Source organism: Amia ocellicauda, chromosome 5, assembly GCF_036373705.1.
Source record: "Amia ocellicauda isolate fAmiCal2 chromosome 5, fAmiCal2.hap1, whole genome shotgun sequence".
Lineage (NCBI taxonomy): Eukaryota > Metazoa > Chordata > Actinopteri > Amiiformes > Amiidae > Amia > Amia ocellicauda.
In genome coordinates, this window is record NC_089854.1 from 2929912 (window position 1) to 2955591 (window position 25680).

Sequence of the window (25680 nt, forward strand, 5' to 3'; positions counted from 1 at the left end):
ATTGGTTTCTTTTACCAACATCTCGCCGTTTTATTTATGAATACAATTCTTAAACTTTGGCTTGACCTTAAATTCACCTGAGCTTCAGTTCATTGAGCTTGTCCTTCCATCCTTGGGACTGTCAAGCACATTGACCCTAAAAGCTCTCCAGGGTTTGAACATGAAGGTGTACTTTTATGAACAATCATGATAGACCAGCACAGCAGAGAAAAATAGGTGGCAGCATTTGTTTTCATTATTTTTAATATTTACGGGGAAGGAGACCCCCAGGTCAGGTATTGTTGGTAGACTCTATTTCTCCCCTCTCGATCGTGTTGGTCCGGTCTGCGTCTGTATTGTTCTTCCCTCTTGCTTCCTGTGCTGTATTGCTTTTGTCCATCTCATGCCTATTGTACTCACTTCCTTTGTTCTCCTCTTTGCAACAATGGATTTTTTTTTTCTTTGTACTTTTTTTTTTTGGTTGCCTGGCCTGTTTTGTTTTCTAGCCAGTTTGTTTTTCTCTCCTCCCTTCACAGAGGACAATGATTAAATAAGAAAGAAAACTTAGGGTTCACAAAGGTTCACATCCAGTCCTGTCCAGCCGGCCACTTCGATAGGAAGCAGTCACTGAAAAGACAAAAACACTCGCACATAAACACACACCAATAAGCTTTAAGCTCCTGAGAAGAGAACCTGGTTGCCTGTTCAGAAACCACCTGTTTGCATGATGTTTATTTCTCAACAGACTCCCTCGCTACCCCTTTAATGTACTCCTCCCTCCTTCGACGCCGCAGCCCCTGCAAGACCAGCGGCGGCTCCCGGTCTGCAGCTTCGCGGTCTTCATCCCTCTTGAAACGCTGCCCCTTCAGGTGTTTTTTCTTCAGTTTTGGGGAAAAAATGCAAAGAGCTGCATTGTGCGGGGGCTCCGTCTTATTCCCTGCTTTTGTCATAGTGGCTGCTGGCCAGAGTGTCAGTCTAACTCCACTAACAGGGAGCTTCCTCTTTAGGGAGAGAATAGTCTATCTGAGTCACCGGCTGGAGAGGGTGAGATTGTGAGCCCGGCCCGGCCCGGCCCCACAGTGGCATGTCTGCGCCTCCCGGGCCCTCACACCGTACAGCTGCTGTGTTTGTAGGCTCCCTGGCCTGTGCTGACACGACAACACTGTCCGCTAACTCGAGAGGAGCTCGTTTACAATCGTAAGCTGTGTTTGCACCACTACGCGTAGTTCCCAAAAGCTGCTCAAGTTAGCGTTTGCCAGTTATGGTGAGTGGCTGAAGTCGGTGTCTCGTTGTATGGTGATGGTGCGTTCTGTTCTCAGGGAAGTCCCGGCTCGCACGGCAGAGTTTTGGCCTCCTGCTCCGGACTCTCTGCTTCGATCTGTCTTCATCATTCAGTGACGCTTACTTCTGGAATGTCCTCAGTTGCATTCAAAAAAAGAAGAAGAATTGACCTATGTTGTCCTGTGTGTTTTTATGGGATGTTTTTTCTGGTTTTAGTACCCCCCCAGTGAAAGTGTTTAAGGGGTGTTCACTTCCACAAAATCGATCCACTGTGTGAGGCCAGCTGCCCTTGATTCGGTGTCTGACGATGCTGGCTGCCTGCTAGGCTATGATTTCCTGACGACTGTGAACAATTAGAGCCAGCGCTGCGACTGACAGACATTAAATTGTCTGCTGTGTGGGGGCTGCGATATGGCTGTCAGGGCGGCGCTCGGTGCAGGCGGGCCAGGACACCCTTGCAGTCCAGCTGGCTGCAGGATTCCCTAGAATTAACCGGAACACACACCTACAGAGATTATACAGTTTTAGAGCTCAGTTTAGCACATTCCCTTATACAAAATCACCCTGTTCAGTTTATGGCAGGATTTCCACACCTTTCAGAACACAGTATAGCACAGTGAAGACATGCTAAAACCATAGGAAAGCACAGTGAAACTAGGGTACTGTCACAGTTCAACCACATTAAAACTGCAACAACCGTACAATTAATTTACCAGGGTAAACTGGCATCTCACTGCCTTCTTAATAAAACACATTGTTCTGTAAAACTTTCACACCAGTTGTTGTTTGTTGTACTCCACACATGCAAATTATCTTTTTTTTTTCTGGTTCTTTGGGTTGGAAGCGTGAGAAATCATAATTTGAATCTGGTGTAAGGGAAATGAGTTTGACAGCTAGTGACAGTGAGTGGGTCGTGTTACACAGGGAGTGCACCGAGACAGAGACAGAGTGCACAGAGAGGCGGCTGCCAAGACTGTGGCTCTGTGATATTCAGCAATACAACTGAAATGTATGTATTATAACAGACCCACAAGGCAACAACAACAAACCGTCTGGCAGGATCATCGGGAATTGCGTAAAAGAGTAGTCCTGGGTACAGCGAAAAACCACATTCTGTGCAATTTGCATAATTATTATTATTATTATTATTATTTATTTCGTAGCAGACGCCCTGACCCAGAGTGACTTTTTCAAAGCATTACAAAGGGGCAATTAATACAATCTGTACAAAACACAATATGCACAACATCCCAGTACAAATGATCCAACAAGTGCAGACGCAATGGTCCCCGGTGTGTGCCAAGGGGTGGGGCGGGCGTAGGAGAGGTCACCGCAGATTGACAGAAGGGCTCCTGATACGTCAGTGACGGGAACGTGAGGGAGCAGAATTACAGAAGAAAAAAAGAAATTAGATATAATCGTATGAAATATATACTAAAGAAATAAATGAAATGTGCACATAAATGAACGTTTTTGGTTTATTAGTTTTTTTCTATGGCTTTAGTAAGCACGCCTCATTTTCAATTTTGACATGTGCTTCTGCAGGTTGGCTGTGTCTTGCACGGCTTTGATTTTCGGATGGCCTTCTTTCGCGGTCTATTGTGGCGATGTACCGCATGTAACCATAGGGACATGTGCTGCACATTTCCAACAGCCACTGATCGAATTTCACCTCTTCTCCTCCCAGGCGAGGTGAGCCCAGTGTTTGAAAACAAAACATCATGTGAAGCTTCTCGGGAGACTGCTGAATGGGGCTTCCAATAAAATGTCCACCTGTGTGCTGGTCGTGAATTCCCAACGATATAACGCACCTGCCCATTGGTGTGTGAGCGGACACTGCAAGACAGAGTAGCACTAGCTCACGCGCACACACACACGCACAGGGCCATTGAGGGTTGCCAATCAGCCAGGTTTCTTTCTTTGTCTGTATATTTCTTAATTTCTTTAATGTCCCCCCGTTGCAGGATGTGTGACCCTGGCCCCCTTCCCCTGTGTCTCCATGGTACCCGGGATGTGATGATGGTTGGCGTTGGAGTGAAGTGTGAGGAAGAGGAGGAGAGCCGGGCCCTGAGCCGGGAGCCCAAGTGCGCCTCGCCCTGCGATTGGACCGCTCCTCCACCCGCCGCGCGCATGGACCACAGCCCAGCCGGAACGCCCCGCAACACGCACACCCCCTCGGTAAGCGGAACACCCGCGGCCAAGTTAAGAAAGCCCCCTTGCCTATGGGTCCTCCTCACTGTGAAACGGACTTATTTTGATGCCTTTATGCAAAAAACAATACAAATATGGCAGCAATTTAAATCTGGCATTCTGGAGCGCTTGATTTATTCTCTCCCCCAGGTGTTCACTTTTTGCATGTGGGTTTTCTATTGCAGCACTCAGTGTGAGCCAATCAAAAGAGTTCGGTACGCTGGTGCCAGCTTGGTCCCCCCGAGGCTTCACAGACCCCCTCGGCAGCTCGTGCTCTTTGATACACACCCTAATGAGCGTTAAAATCTGCACTCACAATACTAGGGTGTCTTGCATTTCACAAGGAGCACGTGAGGGCGTTGTCCAGGCAGTACATGAGTCACTCCCCATATGCTTTGAATGTAAAGAAATCGGGTTGAAAAGATGCTTGTTGCATCAGAAACCTGAGGCCACAGGGTGGCACCTAGGGGCCCCGCCCTGACAGATCTGCTGTCTCCCCACAGGAGGGCTCGCCGAGCAGGGAGAGGACGCACCGCCGCAGCCCCCTTGTCCAGGACGGCGGACACAGGGGCCACGAGAGGCTGGAGCTGCACCGCAACATCAGCGAGGGTGAGACGCTGGCCTCCACGGCGGCGAGGCGAGGGCGGGCGAACAAAGTTGCATTTGTTAAAGTTAATTTGAGGATATGATGAAGGAGTTTTCCTCCTGCAGACTAAAATAAAATAATATAAAATAAAATGAGAAGAATGTGCCTAAGAATTGTTTTCTAACCTGTAACTTTAAAATTCTATCAAAATATATAAAAATAAAAAGCACAACTGGATCTGTGGCCATTTTTCTCTTAACGCCCGAGTCTCAGGGACTCGGCTGTCCAGTCTAATGGGGTCTAGCGGGTGCCCCTTGAGAGAAGTGAACGTGGCCCTGAGACCGAACTCGCTATGTGTCGTCCTGCAGTGATGCCCACCATCGAGAAGCTGTTGAGCGCAGACTGGAGAGAGAAGCTGCTGGGGAAAGGCTGCGTGTCGAGCAGTGCCGACCTGAAAGGTAAGATGCCATGGCAGCAGGCAGGCTGTCCTGACTCCCAGTGGGATCTGTAGCCATGTTTAGTGAGGACAATTTGGGAACCACCTAGCTTACCAAGGCCCCAATGGTATTAAGCTACCACTTGATTGTAAATCACTCGATTCCAGGAGACGGGAACGACACCGCTTCAGGGCACAGGGACCTGCCTGTTCTCTGTCCTGTCTCCCGTTTCCAATTCCTGGAGGCCAGTTACCATGGTTGGGGTGGGGTTGGCCTGTCTTGACTGGTTCACTTGTAGAATCCCTTTAGATCCCTTCTACCCTGAAATAAGTGTAATACAATGATTGCTATTTTGCTGATGTAAAGTAATGACTCTTGCTTCTGCCTCTCCCTTTGTTTGTCTGTCCCTCTGCTTGTCTGTCTCTCTGCTCCTGTGTCCCTCTGTCCCTCCTGTCTGTCTGCGTCCCCGTCAGGAACCCCCGAGAGCCTGGCGGAGAAGGAGCTGCAGCTGTTAGTGATGATAAACCAGCTGTCCAGCCTGAGGGAGCAGCTCCTGAGCGCCCACTCCGAGCAGAGGAATATGGCCGCCCTGCTCTTCGAGAAGCAGCAGCAGCAGATGGAGCTGGCCAGGCAGCAGCAGGAGCAGGTAACGCTGGGGCGGTGCTGGCATACCGCGGGGAGAGCAGCGTTTTTTCTGCTCTTATTTATTTTTAATCTTTCTTAAAAAGGGGGAATGGGAGATATGTTTGCCATGGTCAGACCACAGCAGAGTCAAGTTGAGGGCAGTGAAACGACAGGTACGGGATGGAGGGACATTAAGCAATGTTTTTAGGGGGGGGTTCTTGTTGGCTCTTGTTGGCTCTTGTTGGTTGATGGGGGGGGGGGGGGGAACTGTAACCACAACGTTACACAGCTGTATGGTAGACATCGTTTTCATGGATATGAAAACAATTATAGATTGTTAGATATTACAAGCATCAGACAATAGGCAAAACAAAAGGGTTAAAGGGGTTAAAGAATGGCCTTTTATTAGCAGATGCAAAACCAAACCACCAGTGTGTGTGGGAACCTAAAACAGTAGTGCAGCGCAAGAACAAAACCCCACAGTCCAGTCCCTGCCTCCCCTTGGCCTTTAACTCTCTCTCTCCGCTTAGGAACGGGGGGTTGCTTAAAACTGATCCATTGGCCAACCTTGCACAAGGAAGATGAGTTATTTAAGATTCAATGGAACTTTCGCAACGAAAAAGAGACTCTGACTAGCTCTGAGAAACTGTGTCCGATATGATTATGCCGTCATAAATCATTTCAATGTTATAGTTTTTTCCTCAACTCACAAGAACAGGTTTAACCTCTCGTAAAGCCGAAAACATTGTTTTTAAACTGAAAAGAAAAATAAGAGTACAAACCACCATATGTATTTATTGATCAAATAAAATAACGGTTGCTTAACGGCTTTCTTCTGTATACAAATACACAAAATTTACAGGTTTATGAGCGACATTAAAATGCAAAGCTACCTGTTTTGTTTATGAACAAGAACACATTTACAGAAGAATGCAGAATTGTCAACATTCACGCTTCTTAAAGAGTACGATTGTCAAGAATTGGGATGCGGTCAGGGACTCTGGAAGATCAGAATCTCCACAAGCTCGTGTCTTCATTTGATTTAAATTTGTTCCACTTATTTACGCTACTGATAGATTCTGTGCGTACTAAATCCAACTGACCCAGTATAGCTGTGTGAAATGTCTGTATTTATGTATTTGTGCAGATTGCCAAGCAGCAACAGCAGCTGATTCAACAGCAACACAAAATCAACCTCCTCCAGCAGCAGATTCAGGTACGTGACGTGATGAGACAAACCGCTAACTAACTGGCCAGCGGTGTTGTTTTTGAACTGTCGTGCGTTCTGGTATCAGGGAGCGAGTGTGTTGACTGCCTGCGCGTCCTGTTTCAGCAGGTGAATATGCCCTACGTGATGATCCCTGCATTCCCTCACAGCACACAGTCGCTTCCTGTGGCCTCCGACCCTCAGATGAGGCTGCCGATTCAGCCCATTCCCTGCAAACCAGGTGAGGGGGCGTGCTGCCGCACATCCCGAGTTAATGAAGGGTTAAGGTCAGGGATGTTTACAGAGTGGAGCTTCTTACTCAGCCTCACGGTGGTGTACAGTAGGGTAAACTGTAGTAAACTGTGTAGTACGCAGCCATAATGACAAGGTGAATAGAATGCGTTAACAAATCGAGTGAAGGTAAAGCATGGTAGCAAGCATGGCAAAGCCAATTCAGCGGCCGGTAGGAGCAGTGTGAGGGGCTGTGTGGAACTTCCCTGGTGGCTGCCTGGATGACGAAGCATGAGGCGGCGTTCGACTGTGGTCTCATGACGAATTGCCAGAGTCCCCTCTCCAGCCTGCGTACAGACGGGTATTGCGTTTTTTGGTCCTTTGCGTGATGGAGGCCGTGTCCGCAGCAGACAGACGGAGGAAAGTGTTGATGTTCTCCAGATCCTCACGACGAGGATCCTCTTTGAGCAACAACAGGAGCCCCCCCGCCCCGTCTCAGCACGAGCCGCACAGTTTGCACCCTGCAGTCTTAAGCCCATAATCTCGTTAGCGCTCGGCGGGCCCCGATGTGTGATTTAATGATTTGTATTTGTTTCCTGTGCCCACTCTTCCTCTGTCTCCGGATATGAGGCCCTGGCTGGTCATTGTTCGTCTCTGGGCTGAAAGGAAGACGAGACAAAGGGACAGGGGAAAGCGCAGGGCCGGTGATGAAAGGGAAGGAGAGTAAAGGAAATTGTAAACCAACCGAAGGTTCCTGGTTTTTCGTTCTCTAATTATCAGCATCTTATTACATTCAGTTTTTTTTTATACCAATCGTCTCCTAATCACCTACTCTTTCGAGAATCAAAACACGCAGGGTAAATTGGCTTTTTTATCATTGGCGAGCATCTGTCAATCGAGTACAAACGAGCAGAATTCGATAAGACAATTGGCTGAATCTAATTGATGGGCCGAGGGCATTGTGTTTCGAGATGTCCCCTTAATCTGAAGAAACAATGAAAGCTGGGGGGGGGGGGGTGGTCGTTCCAGTAGAGGCACAAAGAAGCGTGAACATCCTCAATGTGGTGCAGAAGGAAGGCGTTTAAAAAAAAATGGTGCAATCTGAATCCTTGCACCCTAATGACTATTTGGTCTTGACTGTTTGGAACAAATGGGGAAAGGTTGGATCAGGCCGTGCAGGGCATGCAAATGTTCAGTCCTGGCCGTTGAGGGGACATTATTACGTGGAAATAAAATCTAACGAAAATTAGGTGTTAATTGGCCATTGCCATCAATGGGCTTTTTGTCAAGTCTGTTTCAGTTCAGGTTAAGCATGAAAACAATGCAAATTTGTATTTATATGCAAAGGCTTGTTGTTATGTGTTGTCATTACTTCCTACATCTGCAAGAACAGAGCCCCCCCCCCCCCAGTGCACTGCCTCAATCAGTAGAGAGCGCATCGCTGTGTTTATTGTGCTGGCAAATCACTCAGATTATAATGAGAATATGCCAATCTAATAATACCTGCATTAATCATTACTTTAATGTCCTTGGTTTCCAGTGGACTATCCCATGCAGCTGCTGAGTAGCCCACACTCCACCCCCGTGAAACGGCCCAGTGGACCGGTCCACCTGCAGGTACTGCATCGCTCTGATGTTGCATTTAAACTGTTTACAAATGTGTCAAATAGTCGGTTACCTATTGGTTAGCGATTTGTATGTGCAATTTCAAAATATTGAAGAATTTTTAATCTTCTTAACTGTCATTTCAGATTATTTGCCTCCGTTGAGATAATGCGGCAGCGTGTGTGTGTGTCAATAGATGCATTTCCAAATATTCAAATTCAATATTTCATGCTGTGCACTTGTTTTTCCTTGCAAATTCCCTGAACATAGAGGATTCTTTTTGACATGCTCACAAGGACACAATTAATATTAATAATAATAATATTAATACAACTCTAATAACAATGTATTCAATGTATGTAGCGCTGTTCATTTAAAACACCAAGGCCAGGCAAAACAAGCACACACAACACCTTGAGAGAATAATCTTAAATAAATGATTAAACAATTGTGCATCTCCTGCAGGAGGCCTCCCAGCCCCTGAACCTCACCTCCAAGCCCAAGGCCCCAGAGAGAGGGAAGACCCCCAGCCCCCAGGCCCCGGAGGGCGCTCCCCCCGGACACCTGCCACCTGGCTATGGCACCCCCATGGACCTGCAGCACAGCCCCCCCCAGCCGGGGCTCAGTCTGGGTCAGTCCCCCTCACCCCCGCTTCATCAAAGTCCGCACGAGGCTGCGTGGGTGCCTGTGTGACTGAATGAATGAATGAATGAGCACAGGAAATGTGCCACAACTCTAATACCTTGCTGGTTGAACAGAACCCTTTTCTCAAAACCTCTTTGCATGTTTGTTTCTGTTGCTGTTATTTTCCCTTTTCATGAACTGTTCACTTGGCGTTTATAATGGAGGGCGGCTTGATGTCCGACCGCTGTGGGCGTAGAATCCATCGGCAATCTGTTGAGTCTGTCTCTCCAGTCTGTTCGCTGGTGACCCAGCAGAGGCGCCTTTTGGATCTGATTTGAGTTCTGTGGGTTGTCAGTGCTCTCTGTGTTGTCGCGTTGCACAAATGTGCCGATATATACACTACCTGTGTTGAGGACTTTTTCTAAAGGGCTGAAGTCCAAAGAGCTGTATCTGGGTTCAAATCAAAACCAGGACCCTTCCCAACTCCAAATGTCCATCCCATGGCTTGGTGGCAGTCCACTGTCTTTATATATATTTTCGATGGGTGTGTTGAGGCAGTTGATCGCCGCCTACGCTGCCTGAATCAAATCGCCAGCCTGAGGCACCTCCTTTGACTGCCTGATCCACTTTCTTATTAACACACAAACTTCAATCACTCCCTTACATCAGTTGTTGGCTTTTCTATTCTCTTTCTCTCCCGTTGCACAGCACCTCACTTTATAGTGTTCAATACCTGAAGCAGCAAAAAGGAACCGACACAAAGCATACACAAGCGAGAGGCGTTTAACTGGGTGGTGGAGGAGGGGTTGATCACCTGACCTCTGATGCCTGACCTCTGACTGCGGCTGTATTTGGTGTCCCTCCAGGGTTCCTGGGCGAGGGCGACGTGGTGACGCAGGCCATCCACGACGCGCGGCAGCTGCTGCGGAGCCACGGGGCCGGCGGGAGGAACCAGGAGCGAGAGCGGGACTGGGACAGAGAAGGGAACGCCCACAGGAAGGTGAGTTACAGGCGCCAAGACAGCTGAAATGACTCCAGTTACATTTCCTGGTGGTTTTCCCCTCTGACGTTCCTTGGGTTTGAAGGTGCGACGTTTAAAGCCGTGCACAGTTGTTCATTGTGACAGATTGTTGTTATGCCCTCAGTCTACGGAGGGACTTCCCTTTCTACACATTCTTGTTTTACACACATATACCTGTGCATTGCGTGTTAATATATGGAAATCACTGATAAACTAATGAGCCATGAACCAGATCCTCTCTCGAAAGCTCTGGGTCTGTTTCTTGGAGTGTGCTTGATGGTGTGGGTGTGTTTGATTGATTGTGTGTGTCCTGCAGGAGAGTCACCTGCACCAGGAGAAGGGAGAGGAGGGCCAGCTGGCCCCCCAGACGGCCGAGGAGCCGCACAGCAGCGACTCGGAGGGTAAGGTTGGTCAGGCCGAGCAAATCATAAGAACCTGTGTTCAGTGGTTAAGCAGTTCAACTTTACAGTCTGTGCCAGGTTTCTGTCTAGGGCTGGTTGAAAAAAAGGTGTAATATTTGTTTGTTTGTAAAATCATTTGAATGGCTTGTTCACTGAGATTGTCTAGCAGCAAATAAGAGGTCAATCATCTTAAGAATAATGGGGGTGGGGTGGCAGGCTGGTTTTGAGTGGCTTGCTCTGACTGGCCTTGTTTTCATCGGCAGGACCTCCTTCTGCCAGCGGTTCTGGCGGGTTCCCTGAGGGCCGGGTGGGGTCTGCCGGGCACATCAAGCGGCCGATGAACGCCTTCATGGTCTGGGCCAAGGATGAGCGCCGGCGCATCCTGCAGGCCTTCCCCGACATGCACAACTCCAGCATCAGCAAGATCCTGGGTGAGTGCTGTCTCTGAGGAGGTACCGCGCCCTGGTGATGAAGTGTGTGGTAGGGTCTCCCAGCCACTCTCTCAGTCTTTCTCATGGTGTGTTTGACCACGATGGGGTTTAAAACTCAAACCCAGGGGAGCGTCACACTCTGAGAGGCTCTTTAGCTCCAGTGCTACAGTTTGCTTCACAATCTTTACAGTATGGAAATAAAGAGCCAACACAAAACTCCCAAACGGCTTAAAGAAGGATTTTTTGGGGCTGTTTCTCGACTAGACACACATTTTTCAAGGCAAACTGTTCTTTTGTGGCCAATACACTTGCAACTGTTGATCCACTGCGGTGCTGACAGTGACCTCACCTTGACCAGCAACGTCACTCATGATTAATGCAAAACGGCCAGTAACAGGAGCACTTTTTATTGTGTGTACTCATCTGGGTGCAGGATTATTCTAATGGAACTTTTCATTGTCTCTTCCTCTGTTTCTACACTCTCTCTGGCCTCTTGCACTTGGCTGTCGTTTGCCCGTTTCTCCTTCCCTGCCTCTCCCTCTCTCTCTCTCTTTCTCCCCCCGTTTCTTTGTATGTCCCTTTGTGCTATCTTTGGGTATAACCTCTATCTCTCGCTCCTCGACAGCGTTCCAGCCCCACCGCATTGTTCTCTGTCCCGCTCTCTTGTCTCTGCTGTTGGTGGGTCGGGGGTGTGTGCGTTGGCATGTGCGTCAGGCTGGGGTGTGTGGGGGGGCTGTGAATGTGGGCTTATTTTAGGACTGACACCTGCTGCTCTCTGGCACAGTAGGGTACACAGGAGATGCCTCCCCCACCCCGGCACGAACACACAGAGGCACCACAGAGACTGTCACCTCTCCCAGTCCCCTCTGCTCCCCTCTCACACTTCCGATTTCATAACACTTGCGTTTTGTCCCACTTCGATGTCATTACACGTCTGCCATGCTGCATTCCCGCGCTTGGCATTTACTTATTTATTTTTGTATGTATATATGTATGTATGTATGTATGTATTTATTTATTTTTGGAAGCGTTTAATTGGGAACACTGGGTCACCTGCCCAGGAGACAGCTCTCCCCTTCCTGTTCACTCCTGAAGTCTTTTTGAAACCACACCGGGCTGCTTCAGTGACTTGTGTGTGTGGCTCTGTGTGCCAGGGAAACGCATGCCAGCTTTCAAGGGCTGCAGTAGGACCTCCATTGTGCTTCAGAAAACTCACATTTCAATCTCAATCCCAATTGTAGTGTCAGATCCCTAGTCAACCCCACCTAAACTTAATCTCCACACCATAGGGTGTCTCTCTCTCTCTCTCTCCCTCCCTCTCTCTTTCACCCTCTCCCTCTCTGTCCTTCTCCCTCTCACCCTCTCTCATCGTCTCCAATTAAAAAAGCTTTATTGGCATGACTAATTGACATCAGTGTTGCCAAAGCATGGACAGACATGTCCAGTGCTCAGGAACTGAGGCTCAGTAACACTAATTATACATTTTACCATCTATTTACAGACATGCAATAACAGACCCACCCTCTCCCTCTCCCCCTCTCTCTCTCCCTCTCCCACTCCCCCTCTCCCTGGGGGTGTGTGGTTTCCAGGCTCGCGCTGGAAGGCCATGTCCAACCAGGAGAAGCAGCCGTACTACGAGGAGCAGGCGCGGCTCAGCCGGCAGCACCTGGAGCGCTACCCCGACTACAAGTACAAGCCGCGGCCCAAGCGCACCTGCATCGTGGAGGGCCGGCGTCTGCGTGTGGGCGAGTACAAGGCCATGATGAAGAGCCGCCGGCAGGAGCAGCGCGGGAGCGGCTACTCTGCGGGGTGAGGGACAGGACCGTGCGTGTGTGTGTAGTGTGTGTTTGCATGTAAAGAATGTGTGTGTATAATGTATCAAATCAATTATATGTATGTATGTATGTATGTATGTATATGTGCATTTTGATTCATGTAGACTATATATACATGCCTCTGTGCGTTTGTGAGTACATGTGTCTGTATAATGTAATAACTATAACTGTAAGTACACAAATGTTACTCTAATTAACGGTCCTGACTTTCACAGAGTTACACTCTTAAGACCCCGAAAAGCCTTTGCGCTTGACTTGCTGTGACAGGGTGTCGTTCTGTGCAGGTTGTTGGAAACTGAGGAAGAACAGGTTCAAAGCTTTGTGTATTCCTGGGTCCTCGTCAGTATAACTGCTCGAAGAATTGATAGGCAAATCTGATCATTTGGCAGACTGTGCTGCTCGGTGTCCACTCCATTGCCGCATGTGCCGTCCAGCCCCGCGGTGAGGGTCTGAGGGGGGACTGGCTGTTGCATTCTAGCGTGGCGGATGAGTGTGTCATGCAAACGATCCAATTATTTAAAGAAACCGGAAAGAGAAGAATTTAAACTGAAGAGAGTGCTGCGGAGGCTATTCAAATGTTTGCATTTGCATATAGAAGATTTTTTTAAAATAGAATATGTAAACATGTAAATGACATACAAATGTTTATTTTTGACCCCCCCCTTTGTTTGCTTCTGTGAAAATGCAAGGATGAGGGGAAGAATAGTATCTGTTCAAAGGCAGGTCCGTGCAAAAGATTTGGGCTGCGGCTTTGCCTCTCGTTTTCTGACCTCTCGACTCACGGGCAGTAATAATGTAATGCACTCTAATTGTTCATTTGTTTATGGGTTTATTTTTGGCGTTTGATTTGGCGTTTGTATGTGTTACCGTTTCAGCCAATCGGAGCAGCAGCTGCACCACTATTCTCCAGCGGAGCCCCGGTACCCCAGCCCCCCGGTCTCCATGACCACCCTGCCCCTGCACCCCGCCCTGCTGGAGAGATACCTGCCCCGCGCCCTGGAGCCCCACACCTCCCAGCCCAAAGAGGGAGACAGTGGGCCGCCCCCGCCGCCCCCGGCAGAGAGACTTCCCTATAGCGAGGGCGAGGACAGCGACCCGGGGGACCGCAGCGAGGGAGAGCTGGTAGTACTCACCGACTGAGAGTAGGTCAGAGGTCAGAGGTCAGAGGTCAAGGTGGCGGAAGGAGGACCCCCTGGGGTGGGCATTGCCTCATGCCACGTCTCCAAAGGACAAGACTGAGCATCGGTTTTAATTTTGTTTGTGTTTGTTTCTTTGTTTCTGTTTTTAAATCCTGAACCCCATGCTGTCACACTAGTATTGGGTGAGCTATTACATTTAGAAATATATGTATATAATAGGTCAACAGAAACCTGCACTTAATACAAATTCTTTAGCATCAATTTTGTGTTTCCTGGGAGGTTTTTTATTTTAATTGTATTAATTTTCCCCCCCCCCGAGTGTGTTTTAAAACCAAACCAAAAAACCCAACATAGTTCAGTTTATCTAAGTTGGGCTTCCACTGCCCATCGTTGCTCTGTGTGGGGTCTTCCCTCTCACTCTGAAAAGTGTAGCGGGTGTCGGCGAGAGTCCCGGTCGCCGTGTGGTCACCCGTGACCGGTGCTTTCCAGACTCCTTCGTAACAGGAAGTGGTTCAGCCAGACCCAGACAGAAAGCACTTTGTCTAAGCAGCTCTGTTTATTTATGCTCTATTTATTTATTTAGTATTTAGTGACAATTTTTTTATTTTTATTTATATATATATATATATATATATATATATATATATATATATATATATATATATATAATTTTGTTATGCCTTTGTATAGAAGAATCATAGAAGCCCAACTAGACAAGTCAAGTGTTTTTGGAAAAATGCTCTTGTAATAATGAGTCAATGTTTTTGTCCTCGTGATGATCGATCAGGCAGTCTGTCCTCTCGAGCAGAGGGGACGCACCCCCCAATTCAAAGCAAATGGCTCAGAAACAGAAAGCTGGACGCTATAATACCAAAAGCATTGGGACAAAAATAAATGTCCGTTCACCATGAGTTTGCCTCCCTCCGCCTGCTGCAGTCCCTCTAGCCGGAGCAGCAATGTAGACCAACTTCCTGTCCAGCAGTGCAGCGAGAGGACGTCGGAGTTCCTGGTCTCTCCAGTGGCATCCTGTGACCAGGCTCCCTTGTGTTCACATTCACATTCATGATGTGGCACGGCCAGTGATGTGGTGCTTGTAGATGCATGCGCCGCACCATAGTTCTCCCATCAGCACTCGCCTAAACTATCCCAGTGCTTACTGGTCGTGACGGTGCCCTGCTCAAAACCCAGCAGGTGCAATCGGTCACTGTCCCAGAAGGGGTTTGTCCCAGTGCTTTAGGTAATACATGATTAAGCGTCATGCATGTGATTTGTTTATCTGATGAGGTGCAGAACTGGCGTTGACAACCTCTACAGAAACCTACAGAGCACGAGTGTCTGCCTTCGATAGAGCAGCTTCTGATGTACAGGACTGCTAGGTGGTGACGTTTCACAGTTGTTGTTTTTAACAGTGTCCTTTGTTTTTCCTTGATTTTAATCAACGTGTACATAAGAGTATTTCTTTGGTTGGTTGTTGTTGTTTGTCTTCGTTTTCTGTTTGAAGAAACGGGCTGAATCAAAGATCACACAAAGAGGGAAACTCGGAAAGGCCTTAAATCGAATAACTAACTATGCACCTTCATCCAGGCAGAGGAGTGAGAGAATCATACGAATACACGTGTGTTGCTTAGGGAGGCGCAGTCCTCGGGTCCAGAGCGCCGGCGCAGTCAGGGTACACCGGTGTAGTACTCATCAGTACTCCTAAATCCCAGTGCCGGTCCTGCAGTGCGTCCCATCTCTGCTGCTGCTGTTTGGTTTTGTCCCTGCAAATTCACCGTATTCGTAATTTCACAAGTCCTAATTTGCGAGATTCGATCATGTAAGGTGGTTGCACCTCTGGGGATTCCGTTTTATTTCAGTGCATTTCCAGTTCAATATATTTTTTTGTGCTGGTACAGTGAAATCCCCTGGCTGTGCAGCTCAGCAAACTGGAGAAACAAAACCGAACAAAAACGCATTTCAATCGGAGATGACCGAGAGCTTGGTTGGGTACCGGAAGCGGTACAAAAAGGAGGGAGAGAAGTCTGATGAAAAACATCTGGCCGTAGCTGTACTGGTAACGCCCTTTGTAGGTCTTAACCCCCAGGTCCCACTCCCTCGTTCAGCTGGTCGGTTGGCCTGGAAAAGCGCTCGGCTACTGGAACAGCGACAACAGCAAAGCAAATTCTTGTTCGCTTCTAAATACTACCTCCTGAACCTTGCATTGCCCAGAGTGGACTGCAGATGGCTGTGTTGTGCGTCGTTGTTGTTATTGCTGTTCTTATTGTTTGCTTTGTGGGGGGGTTGTGCTTGGGAAGGATAGGAGATGGAGTTTGTGTTGAGGGGGGAGGGAGGGTGTCATCCCAGCCTGCTGTAGAGTTGAGAGAGAGACAGACAGAGGGAGCCCGGAGTCCCACAGGTCAACGCAGCTGCCGGTGTTCGTAGAACCTGCTTCCCTTCTCACACCAGTGTCACTTCCATCCGGCATCGGAGGAGCATTGGAGGTCAGTGACTCGATCCTGCATTTCCCCAACAAAACCATCCCCGGACTAAGTAACGTTTTTTCAGCAGTAGTGAGCGCGCACACGCACACACACGCACGCACATACAAACGTGCAAACCAGATGTGCATACCTCTGTCTGTCTGCCTGTCTGTCCACCTCTTTCTTTAAGATCTATAAATATGTTTGCATATATAAATAAAATGTTACAATTCATGGCTGTTTTATTAAGTCTTTCTTGTTGATGTGAATGCTCATCTCTGGAGTGCATCTGAGCGGCTGCAGACCTGCTGAACCGCAGACTTCACACTTAGCTGGGAGGTTCAGAGAGTGCAGAAATTGAGGACTCGCAACATGCACACAGTAATGCATCTCTCTTTAGACACACGCAGCGGGGATAAGCCATCTGTACACACACACACACACAGTTACAATGAACATATTTTGATCAGAGCACAGATTAAATTGGCCAGATTATATAACAGTGTCAGGTCTAGTGTTACCAGAAGTAGGGTGTGCCATAAGTGTGTGATTTTAAGGTGCTGTTCTTCCTGACAACAGGCTCAGACAAATGGCTTTCTAGGATACAAAGGCAAGCATTTTTCCTGGATTACTCTTCAGTATAAGTTTCTTCATGTGGAAATCGGTACAAACACAATTGGCAGGCCGAGCGGGAGAGAGCAGGTGACACACTGCACTATTCAGGCAGGTGAGATGCATTATCAGCGTTTACACACAGCTTCCTCACAGGCTGGACCTCTTGTAGCTTTGAATCCTTGTTAAGGTGTATTTAGTATCTTTTTCTGTTATTCTTTTTTTTTAATGTCGCTCTACTAAAATGTTTTTAAAGTGTTTATGAGGAAATAATGGTCTTGTGTAACTGTAAACTGAAAGACAGCTTTAGATCTTGACAGTCCTGTGCCGTGGTCTTGTGATGTGTGGGAGACAGCACCCTCTATGGGTTTTGTAGAGGATATCAAATTTCATATCCAGTGCAGGGGGGGGGGGACTGGAGGAGTAACCTGCTTTGAAAGTAGTTTGGATGCAGCTTTTGTTGTTGTTGCTGTTTTAATACAATCCACTGTTGTTATAATTACATATTTGGCCAATAATGTAATTAATTTTTAAAGCTGCTTTTTTGAATGAAACCATGTGTAAATCCAAGTACAGAGCATGGTTGGCCACAAAGCCATTAGGACTACAACAGAAAATGCACATTAACAGGAATGCAGAGTTACTGCTAGCCAGAGAAGACAACTGTTGCCTTCACAAACCGACCTGTATGAACTGGTTGTGTTACAGAAGTGGGCGTTAATAGCATTTAATAAACGGGAGGAGGAGGAAGCAAGTTGTCTTAGAAGTCTTTCTGCTTAGTTGAGGTCCTGGGTGCCCCCCAGTCTTCAGCCTGAATCCGTGGGTTGTTTTTCCTACAGCCGGTTCCTGCTGTTTAGACCTCTGTGTGAAATCCCTGCTTGAGAGTAAGGTACTGGTGTTTTAAGGTCTGATTCAGCCCCACAGAGCAGACAGTCTCCCTCCGGTCACTGTGGTCACTGACCAGTTTACCTAATGGACTCGAGCCTGAGACTGCTGGACTTACGCACAGGGAACCAACACACAAAGACCACGCTGAGAAATACTGAGCATAAATATACAATGTTTTTTGGTTTTGTATTCTGTTCTGTTTTTTTTTTTTTTTTGTTTGTTCGGTTTTGTTCTGGTTTTAAACTCCAGACAGAACCCAAATGCAAAAATGGGAAAGCTATACATTTTGCTGTAAATACAGACACGGACATTTATTTGTGATGGTAACTTAAGATGTAAATTTCATGTATGTATATCCATGTTTTGAGTGACTTGTGTTTTCTGAGCACAATAAAGATTTCTTATAGCTGTACCATGTTTGGAAAGGTGTCGTGTGTTCATAGTAAAAGTAGTAGTAGTTTAAATGTTTTTATTATTAAGGTTATTTATTACCTTATTACTCAAATTTTAAAGTACAATGCAATATAGTGTCTTACAGTACAGGATGAAGTGTAGACAATTGTATGATGGCAAAAACGGTTACTAATCTACTTCCTTCTACTTTCTATTATTGATGCATACCACTTTTAACCTAAATTCTACTTCAATTACAAACCATCACTGATATTAACCTGCAAACTACCACAAAATAATACATATCCCAAAATATCTCCCACAGAAATCATTATACTCTCACTGTATTCTCAGACACTAAATGATGGTCTCCAGTTGGTTCTTCAGCAGCTGCTCAGGGCAGCGTGTCTGTGTGGTTGAGGATATCCTCACCGTGAAGCCGGTTTCCCCAACACACCATCCTGTGAGCGATGACAATACAAGTCTGGTCAAAAGGAAACGAACCACAGGACAGGAGTTTTTGTTCTCCCGGTTCCCCAGGAGAATGCGGTGGCAGTGACGGAAGAGGCGGTGTTGGGTGAAGGTCATGCATGTCAACACGGCGCAGCCTTCATACATGCAGGGGTATTGTCTGTGCTACACCTGAGCAGTACAACTAGCACCTGTCTTCTGAAAATGTCTTGTTTATGAACTAGATTTTTTTTTAGGGACAGGAGGGCAGTATGAGGCTGATGCACCAGATATTTGATCAGGCAAAAGGGGACTCCTATGTGCATGCAGTTCTGGCCTAAAACATCAAATACAAGTTATTCAAGCAAGCAACCTCGCATGCAGTCCATTTTGGATTACTGCGTGCACGTTTTGCCTGACACCTACCATGCTTCGTAGCCCAAGATGCAGTGTGCTAATCTCTAACATGGCAAGTCTTGACTTGATCCTGCTGCGTCTTCTGAAAATCTGTTGGATGTCTTCAGTTTTTTTGCCAGGGGACAGTGTGAGGTTGATATACCAGACCTTTGACAAGGTAGAAGGCAAGACCTTGTGGCTGACTGAAGGGAGTGCTGTGTCAAACCTTTCAGGACCTTTGTTCAAATCCTGGAAGAGTATCTTTCTTCCACAAATGTGTTGCCTGTGAATTGTTTTAGTGCCATAGAGGGCAGTGTGAGGTTGATAAACCACATCTTTGAGGAAGCAGAACGAAAAGCCTTTGTGGCTAACTGTTTGCAGTGCTTTCCTGAAAGCTGGCAGGACCTGGGTTCAAATCCCTGCAGCAACATCTGTTCCTGCTGTTTTAGTGCTGGAGAGAGCAGTGTGAGGTTGATATACCAGACCTTTGATAAGATGTAAAGCAAGATGCTCTGGTTCACTCCATGGAGTGCCGGTCAGAGACCTTTCAGGGTCTGAGTTAAAATCCCTGGAGTGGCATGTCTTTCTCATAATTTGTCCTGCTGTTTTTGTGCCAGAGTGGGCAGTGATAGGTAGATATACACAATATTGGAGCACTCAAGTATGTAATACCTTGTGGCTCACTGCATAAAGTTCTGTTCTCCTTCCTGTGAGGGTTGGGTTCAAATCCTGCTTCAGCCTGTCTTCTGAAACATAAATTGGTTCTGGTGTTTTATTTTCAGGAGGGGCAGTGTAAGGTTGATATTTTATTAAAAAAGTGTGGGTCGCTGTGTGTTACAGGGATGTATGAGCTACCAGGGCCTGGGTTGAAATCCTGGTTGAACCCGTCTTTTAAATATCTTTTGATTATGAACTAGTACTTTATTTTAGGGTTAGGCGGGCATTGCGAGGTTGATATACCACATATTTGGGCACTTCTTGTAGAAGTCCTTTGTGGCTGAGTCACAGAGTGCTGGGCTTGTAACCAGCAGGACCCAAGATTGAATCCAGACTGAGGAGCTTTGCTGGTGAATGAGGTAAGAACATTAAGGGGATATAATACTAATCAGTGTATATAGAGAGTGGTCTATATTAGGGTAGAATGTAGAAAGGGGTGAAGAAGTGGCAGCTGAGGGGAATATGGCAGCTATGAGGGAGCCATGCCTGGTGGGTAATTTGTTAGGGCAGTAGAGGAGGAGCTATGAGGCAGCCTGCTGGGTGGTTAGTTGTGAGGAAGCCATGAGCCTAGGACAATAGATATGAAGAGACCAGCAGGGGGGAAGGTACATTTAAAAAAAAAAAAAAAAAAAAAAAAAGCATACAACCTTTGCAGTCAGCCAGGCCCACTCTCTTCCTTCACCACCCCAACTAGCTCACTTCCATCTTGGCCAGGCCTAGTCCACTGTCTTGCATCTTATACTACCCCAACCAGCTCACTTCCATTTTATACCATCACATTCCCCTCAGCTGGTAATCTAATTCCACCTCAACCTACTTCTTCACCCCCCCAACCTTCATACTATCATACCCTAACATAATCCACTCGCTAGTTATATTGAGTTGTATTACATCCCCTTAATGTACTTACCAGCATGATCCTCAGCCCAGATTCAAATGTGGGTTCTGCTGGCTACAAGCCCAGCACTCTGTGACTCAGCCACAAAGGACTCCTACTGGAAGTGCTGAAATATCTGGTATATCAACCTCACACTGCCTCTCCTGAAAATAAAACACCAGAACCCATTGAGTTTCAGAAGACAGGCTGAAGCAGGATTTGAACCCAGATCTTCTACGAAGAAGAGCAGGACTTTATATAGTGAGCCACAATTGGAAACCAGGTCCTGTCAGTTTCCAGGAAAGCACTGCATGGAGTGAGCCACAAAGGCTTCTACTATTACTTGCTCAAGGATCAGGTATATCAACCACACACTGCCCTCTATAGCACTAAAACAATGCATTAACAACACACTTTCAGAAGAGAGGGAGCTCCAACAGGATTTTAACTCAGGACTTTCCAGCTTTGAGACTAGAACTCTGCATGGTGAGCCATGAGGGACTTCCACGCAGGAGCTTGAAGATTTGCTCTATCCACCACACAGCAAATCCACTGGCACCAATACACGATAACACATACAGAAGAAAGGCACTGCACCGGGAGTTGAACACGTCTTGTTAGCTTTGTGGCCAGAGCTTCATATGCACTTATCCACAAAGGACTACATGCCTGCTTGCTTGAATATCTTGATATGAACATCAATCTGCCCTCTTTGGCACTAAAACAGCAGAAACTACGATCAGATTGACAGAGAGAGATGCTGCACCAGGATGTGAATTGATGTTGTGCTCACTTTAAGAACAGCACTCTGTGCAGTCAGACACAAAGCACTCCCCTTTTTCATGATCTATCAGGTGAAAGGGGAGTCCTTTGTGGCTGACTGCATGGAGTGCTGGTTGTGTAGTCAGTACAACCCATGTTCAAATCAAGGCTCAGGAGCATATGAATAAAGTAAATACATTAAGGTATGTAATACTACCAGAGTGAAAGATAGGGTAGGTTAAGATTGCGGAGAGGAGTGAGGACTGGGTTGGGTCAGGAGAGGGAGGGCATTGTGGCAGGCCTGACCTAGACTACACACTTAAAACAACATTGGTCTGAATTATTTCAAAGAAAATAAGAAATGTAATATACAGGCAGAAAATCAGACCTGGCATCTCCAACACTGAGCCACAGCCCTGCCCTGGGTGTTATTAATGCACAAGTGGAATACAGGCTACATACAGCCTGTTATTGTATATAACTTCAACATATCATTTTTACACTGGTTCTTATTTTTTGATGTTAGCTGTTGTGTTCATTTGATCCATGTACATTTGCCGCTGTTATAACTTATTACAAATATGCTGTCAGTCAAAAACAAAAACATAAATGTATTTTAGATATAAAAAAATAAATAACGTGGTTATGAGTAGTTCAGTTACAAAATAGTCAATACATTGTGTCATACATTTTGTTCCCCTTTGTACGATGCTATCCATAGTTAGCCTGTAGCTAAGTTAGTACTTAGTCTCCTCTAGAGGCAGCAGCAGTGACTTTGGGGTTTCATTTCAAACCTGGACTGTAACAGAACCAGAATTGGACCCAAACTAACCTGTCTAAAATATACACACGTCACTGAACGAGCTGTGGAGCAGGAGCGGGTCTGTGTCAGCTGTGATCGTGTGTCTTGGCAGGGCTGGTACTGTGGGAGGTACTGTGGGAAGCATGGCTGAGAGGTGGGAGTGTGGTGTACAGAGTGGTCGTGTTGGCACCGCAGGGTTGTTGCCAGGGTCAGAAGAAGAAGAATTGTAAGCAAATTAAAGTGTGGATATCGTGCATTTGAAACAATGTAGTGGGGTGATTAATTTAGATAAGTAAAAAATGTTGATGAGTAAAAGGTATACATGAGTGATATGTAAAGTCTGTTGAACACACATGGTAAAAACTGTACAGATGACATTTAAACACCCTCAAGTTCAGTGACGGGTTTTTTGCTTTGTTTTTCGAGTCACATTAGACTGAATCAGTGTTGAAGTGGGAAAATACACTTTTATGTACTTTATATTCTTTATCTTATAGTTTCAGTTTTGTCTATGAAGCAATCAATTGTTTGTATTTACCCCTTGGGGCAATTACTTTATTAGTTTGCTAAAACATTTTGGTTTGCAGCGTCTTACCAAACTAAGCACGCTACAGCAATCTAGCAAAGTCAGGTTACCGTGCCTCTGCCTTAAGGCACATTGATTCTTGAATGTGTACAGCTATTTTCTTTTGAATACTTAACAACTGTACTAGTATGCATGGGAAAATGAACTCATACAACTGGATTGAACTGAGAAGGCTGTAACCCATTGTCTATCACAAGATACACAAAGGCTTCTGCCAGCTGTCATCGCTAGATCTTTTCTTCACTTCACATGAGAGGAGCTCCGGGGTCACCTGTATTTATGTTTTCTGTAATAAACTTCTTACTTCTTCATCGGTGTATCCTGGGATTTACTAAAACCTCTACAGTGTTGAGCAAATTATGAGATCGTTAAGAAATATGTATAGCGCTCTGACTGATGTGTATTCATTGGATTGCACATTGACATTGTGGTTTGTTATTATTATTATGATGATGATGATGATGATGATCTATTTCTCTGCAGACACCCTTATCCTAGGTGACTTACAGTTTACGTAAGAAACATTTCAAAACATTACATTAAAACAACAAGTGTGGTAATACAATCATTACAAAATACAACAAGCTGACGTCCTGTCTGAGGCAGCAAAGACTGCATGGACTAAGTGTTTGCTTACACAGAGGTACTGTAGATGCCTGGTTCGGCAAGTCGAGGGACGACCTGACATTGTAGCTCTCCTCGAATAGGGTTTTAAAACTTGCTACTGGTTGTGTTGGGGATGGTTTAATTTGTGGTACTGGCAGGTGCCCTGAAAGCAGTGTGCTACCATGTGAGTTTGGGAGCTGTCTGTGTGAGGGAGCGTGGAGCTCTGGGGCTGCAGTTTTCACCACAGAGCAAGAATGTGGGTGCGGTATTGTCGTCATCATAATCTATGTGGACTATGTCAGAAATGGTGTTTGTGCATCGCTGTAGCTGTTGTTGTCTGGGATGTGGAATGTGTGTGTGGCGGTGCGCTGCCAAGAGAATATTAAATATAGGAAAATGTAAGAGAGCTGTGAGCTGGGGTTAGTGGAGGACGTGGAGTATGCACAATGGGAAGTAAAAATAATTTGATTATATACAACCCCTGCCCCTCTACCCTTTGAGCCCCTACCACAAGCCACAGTAAGATGTTACTTCTGTTACACACAGGTTAAACACAAGTACAGTGAGAACAGGCGGTTGCGAATGTTGAATGGAAATTAGTGCGTTGGTGGGATTGTATCTTACGGCTCATGGCTGTGGATTGTGTACAGGCGTCATGCCAAGCAGTTATATCAATGGGTGTGAGTAGGTCTGTAGTTTGGGTAAGCTTTGAACAGCGTTGTGGGGATTTTGAGTTTTATGGACTATGTTTATGTGTGGAAGGTTTTTGGGGGGGGTTGTGTTGCTGTTTGTAAGGCAATCCAGGTGAAGTGTTAGAGTTGCTCTTAATTGTGGGTGGGGGCGGAGGGAGTAGGAGGCGCACGAAGATGCAATAGTTGGCAGAGATGCGATAAATGAGACAATCAACCTTACACGACCTTGGATGTAGTTGTATGAAAGCGTGGGGGGAATAATTGAGCTGTAATGCTCCTGTAAATGCCGTTGCTGGTTGACATATCTTCATCTGTCTGGGAAACGTTGAGTCAAGAGCTCCGAGAGGAAATGTCACCCAGTTTCAAATGCAGCAGTTTGCTCGTATCGAAATGTCAGTCTCTGAGAGTTGTTGTGGGACTTGGCTGGACTTGTTCGGGTGATTAGGATTGAACGAGGCGATGTTGTGGAATGGTGGCGTATCGTCTTTGCCTGCTTCATGGTGAATGTTAGGCGTGGATGTGGAGTGGGTTGAAATTGATGGCACAGGTGTCAGAAAGGCTTGGTGCATCGGCCAGCTGTCTGTATTTACTTTGGCAAGCTGAAAAAGTGCAGACAGTGCCAACAGAGAGAGACAGTGTAATCTGTTGTGCAGTGTAGTGTATCATACAGTGCACAGTATAAAGGGATGATGCATGTGAAAAGTCCAGCAGTGAGTTGGCTGCAGTACGTTTGCTTGGAAAGTAGGTCTCCTAAATTACCTTTCTGGGTTCACAGGTTTTGGTGTGGGCGCCGGGGTGTGAGATGCTTTGTCAAAACCAGACTGTAAAGGTGACTGTCGTTGTTCCCTAGTGCCACTGAAATGTGGTGCAGAGAGACAGTGGTGTGTGAGGCTGAGGAGGCATCGTGGCCAAAAGTTCACCCAGTTGGTTGCAAGCTGTAAAGCACGCACCGCGGAGTCAGTGGATGTCATGGATTTGCGAATGGCTGGAATGTAACGGTTGATGCTGTGAGCACTGATGCGCGACTCTGTACCTAGAATTGATGCGGTTTTGAAGGCAAAGGGTGGTCACGCCAAATATGGATTTGATGTAAATGTTTCTTCTGTTCACTCTCTTTGAATTTAGTTAATTGATAAATATAATCTATTCACATGTCTATTTTTGAAACCATTCTTACTTTACAGCATTTTTTCACTCCTGCCTAAAAGTTTTGCACAGTACTGTATATATATATATATATATATATATATATATATATATATATGAATAATATCGTCGGATTTGACAGCACTTTGACAGAACAGTAAATGTACTTATTCAGCTAACAAAGACATCAAGACCTACATTTTTATAAAACATTGTTATGAAAAAAGGATGAGAACAGGAAAATGGAAGAGCACATCATGGGAGATTTCAATACAAGAACTGGGAAACAAAAACATGATCAGAACTCAGGTTAGAATTAGTCTCAATACGAAAGTGGAAATAAGAAAACTAATGAAGAAACCAAGCAAGACAATCAGCATCACGAACCTTAGAAATCATCAAGCGCAGTACAGATTAGAACTGAAGAACAGATTTAGTGTACTTCATGACCAACAAGGAGATCTAGAGCTGTCACAGTTATGTGATGAAATATTGAGTGACACCATGGGAATTGCAGGAGAATTTGGAGGAACTAGCACATCACAGGAAGATGCAAAACAATGCCTCGGAATAGGAAAGAATCAAATCACTGCCCTGAATGATTATGCCACGACAATCAAAAACAGAGATGCGATTATCAGAAGAGTGGGAGAATTCTACAAAACCATATACAGAAGTATTGACAACAGAAAGAAGAAGACAT

General features: G+C 46.2%; 1 protein-coding gene across 5 annotated transcripts in view; it reads left to right on the top strand.

Annotated features, from left to right (window-relative positions):
- Positions 1–17962, top strand: part of sox13 (SRY-box transcription factor 13) — a 36211-nt gene extending 18249 nt beyond the window's left edge. For 3 of the 5 annotated variants that reach the window (XM_066703230.1, XM_066703231.1, XM_066703234.1), the window contains exons 2-14: positions 3225–3438; positions 3954–4059; positions 4405–4494; positions 4947–5119; positions 6245–6313; positions 6431–6545; positions 8076–8152; positions 8606–8771; positions 9631–9764; positions 10102–10186; positions 10450–10617; positions 12207–12426; positions 13328–17962. In XM_066703230.1, coding sequence (XP_066559327.1) covers positions 3226–3438; positions 3954–4059; positions 4405–4494; positions 4947–5119; positions 6245–6313; positions 6431–6545; positions 8076–8152; positions 8606–8771; positions 9631–9764; positions 10102–10186; positions 10450–10617; positions 12207–12426; positions 13328–13592 — 1881 coding nt within the window. In that variant the 5' untranslated portion in view covers position 3225 and the 3' untranslated portion in view covers positions 13593–17962. The other 2 variants (XM_066703232.1, XM_066703233.1) reach the window with 2 other exon arrangements.
- Positions 17963–25680: the final 7718 nt, after the last annotated feature.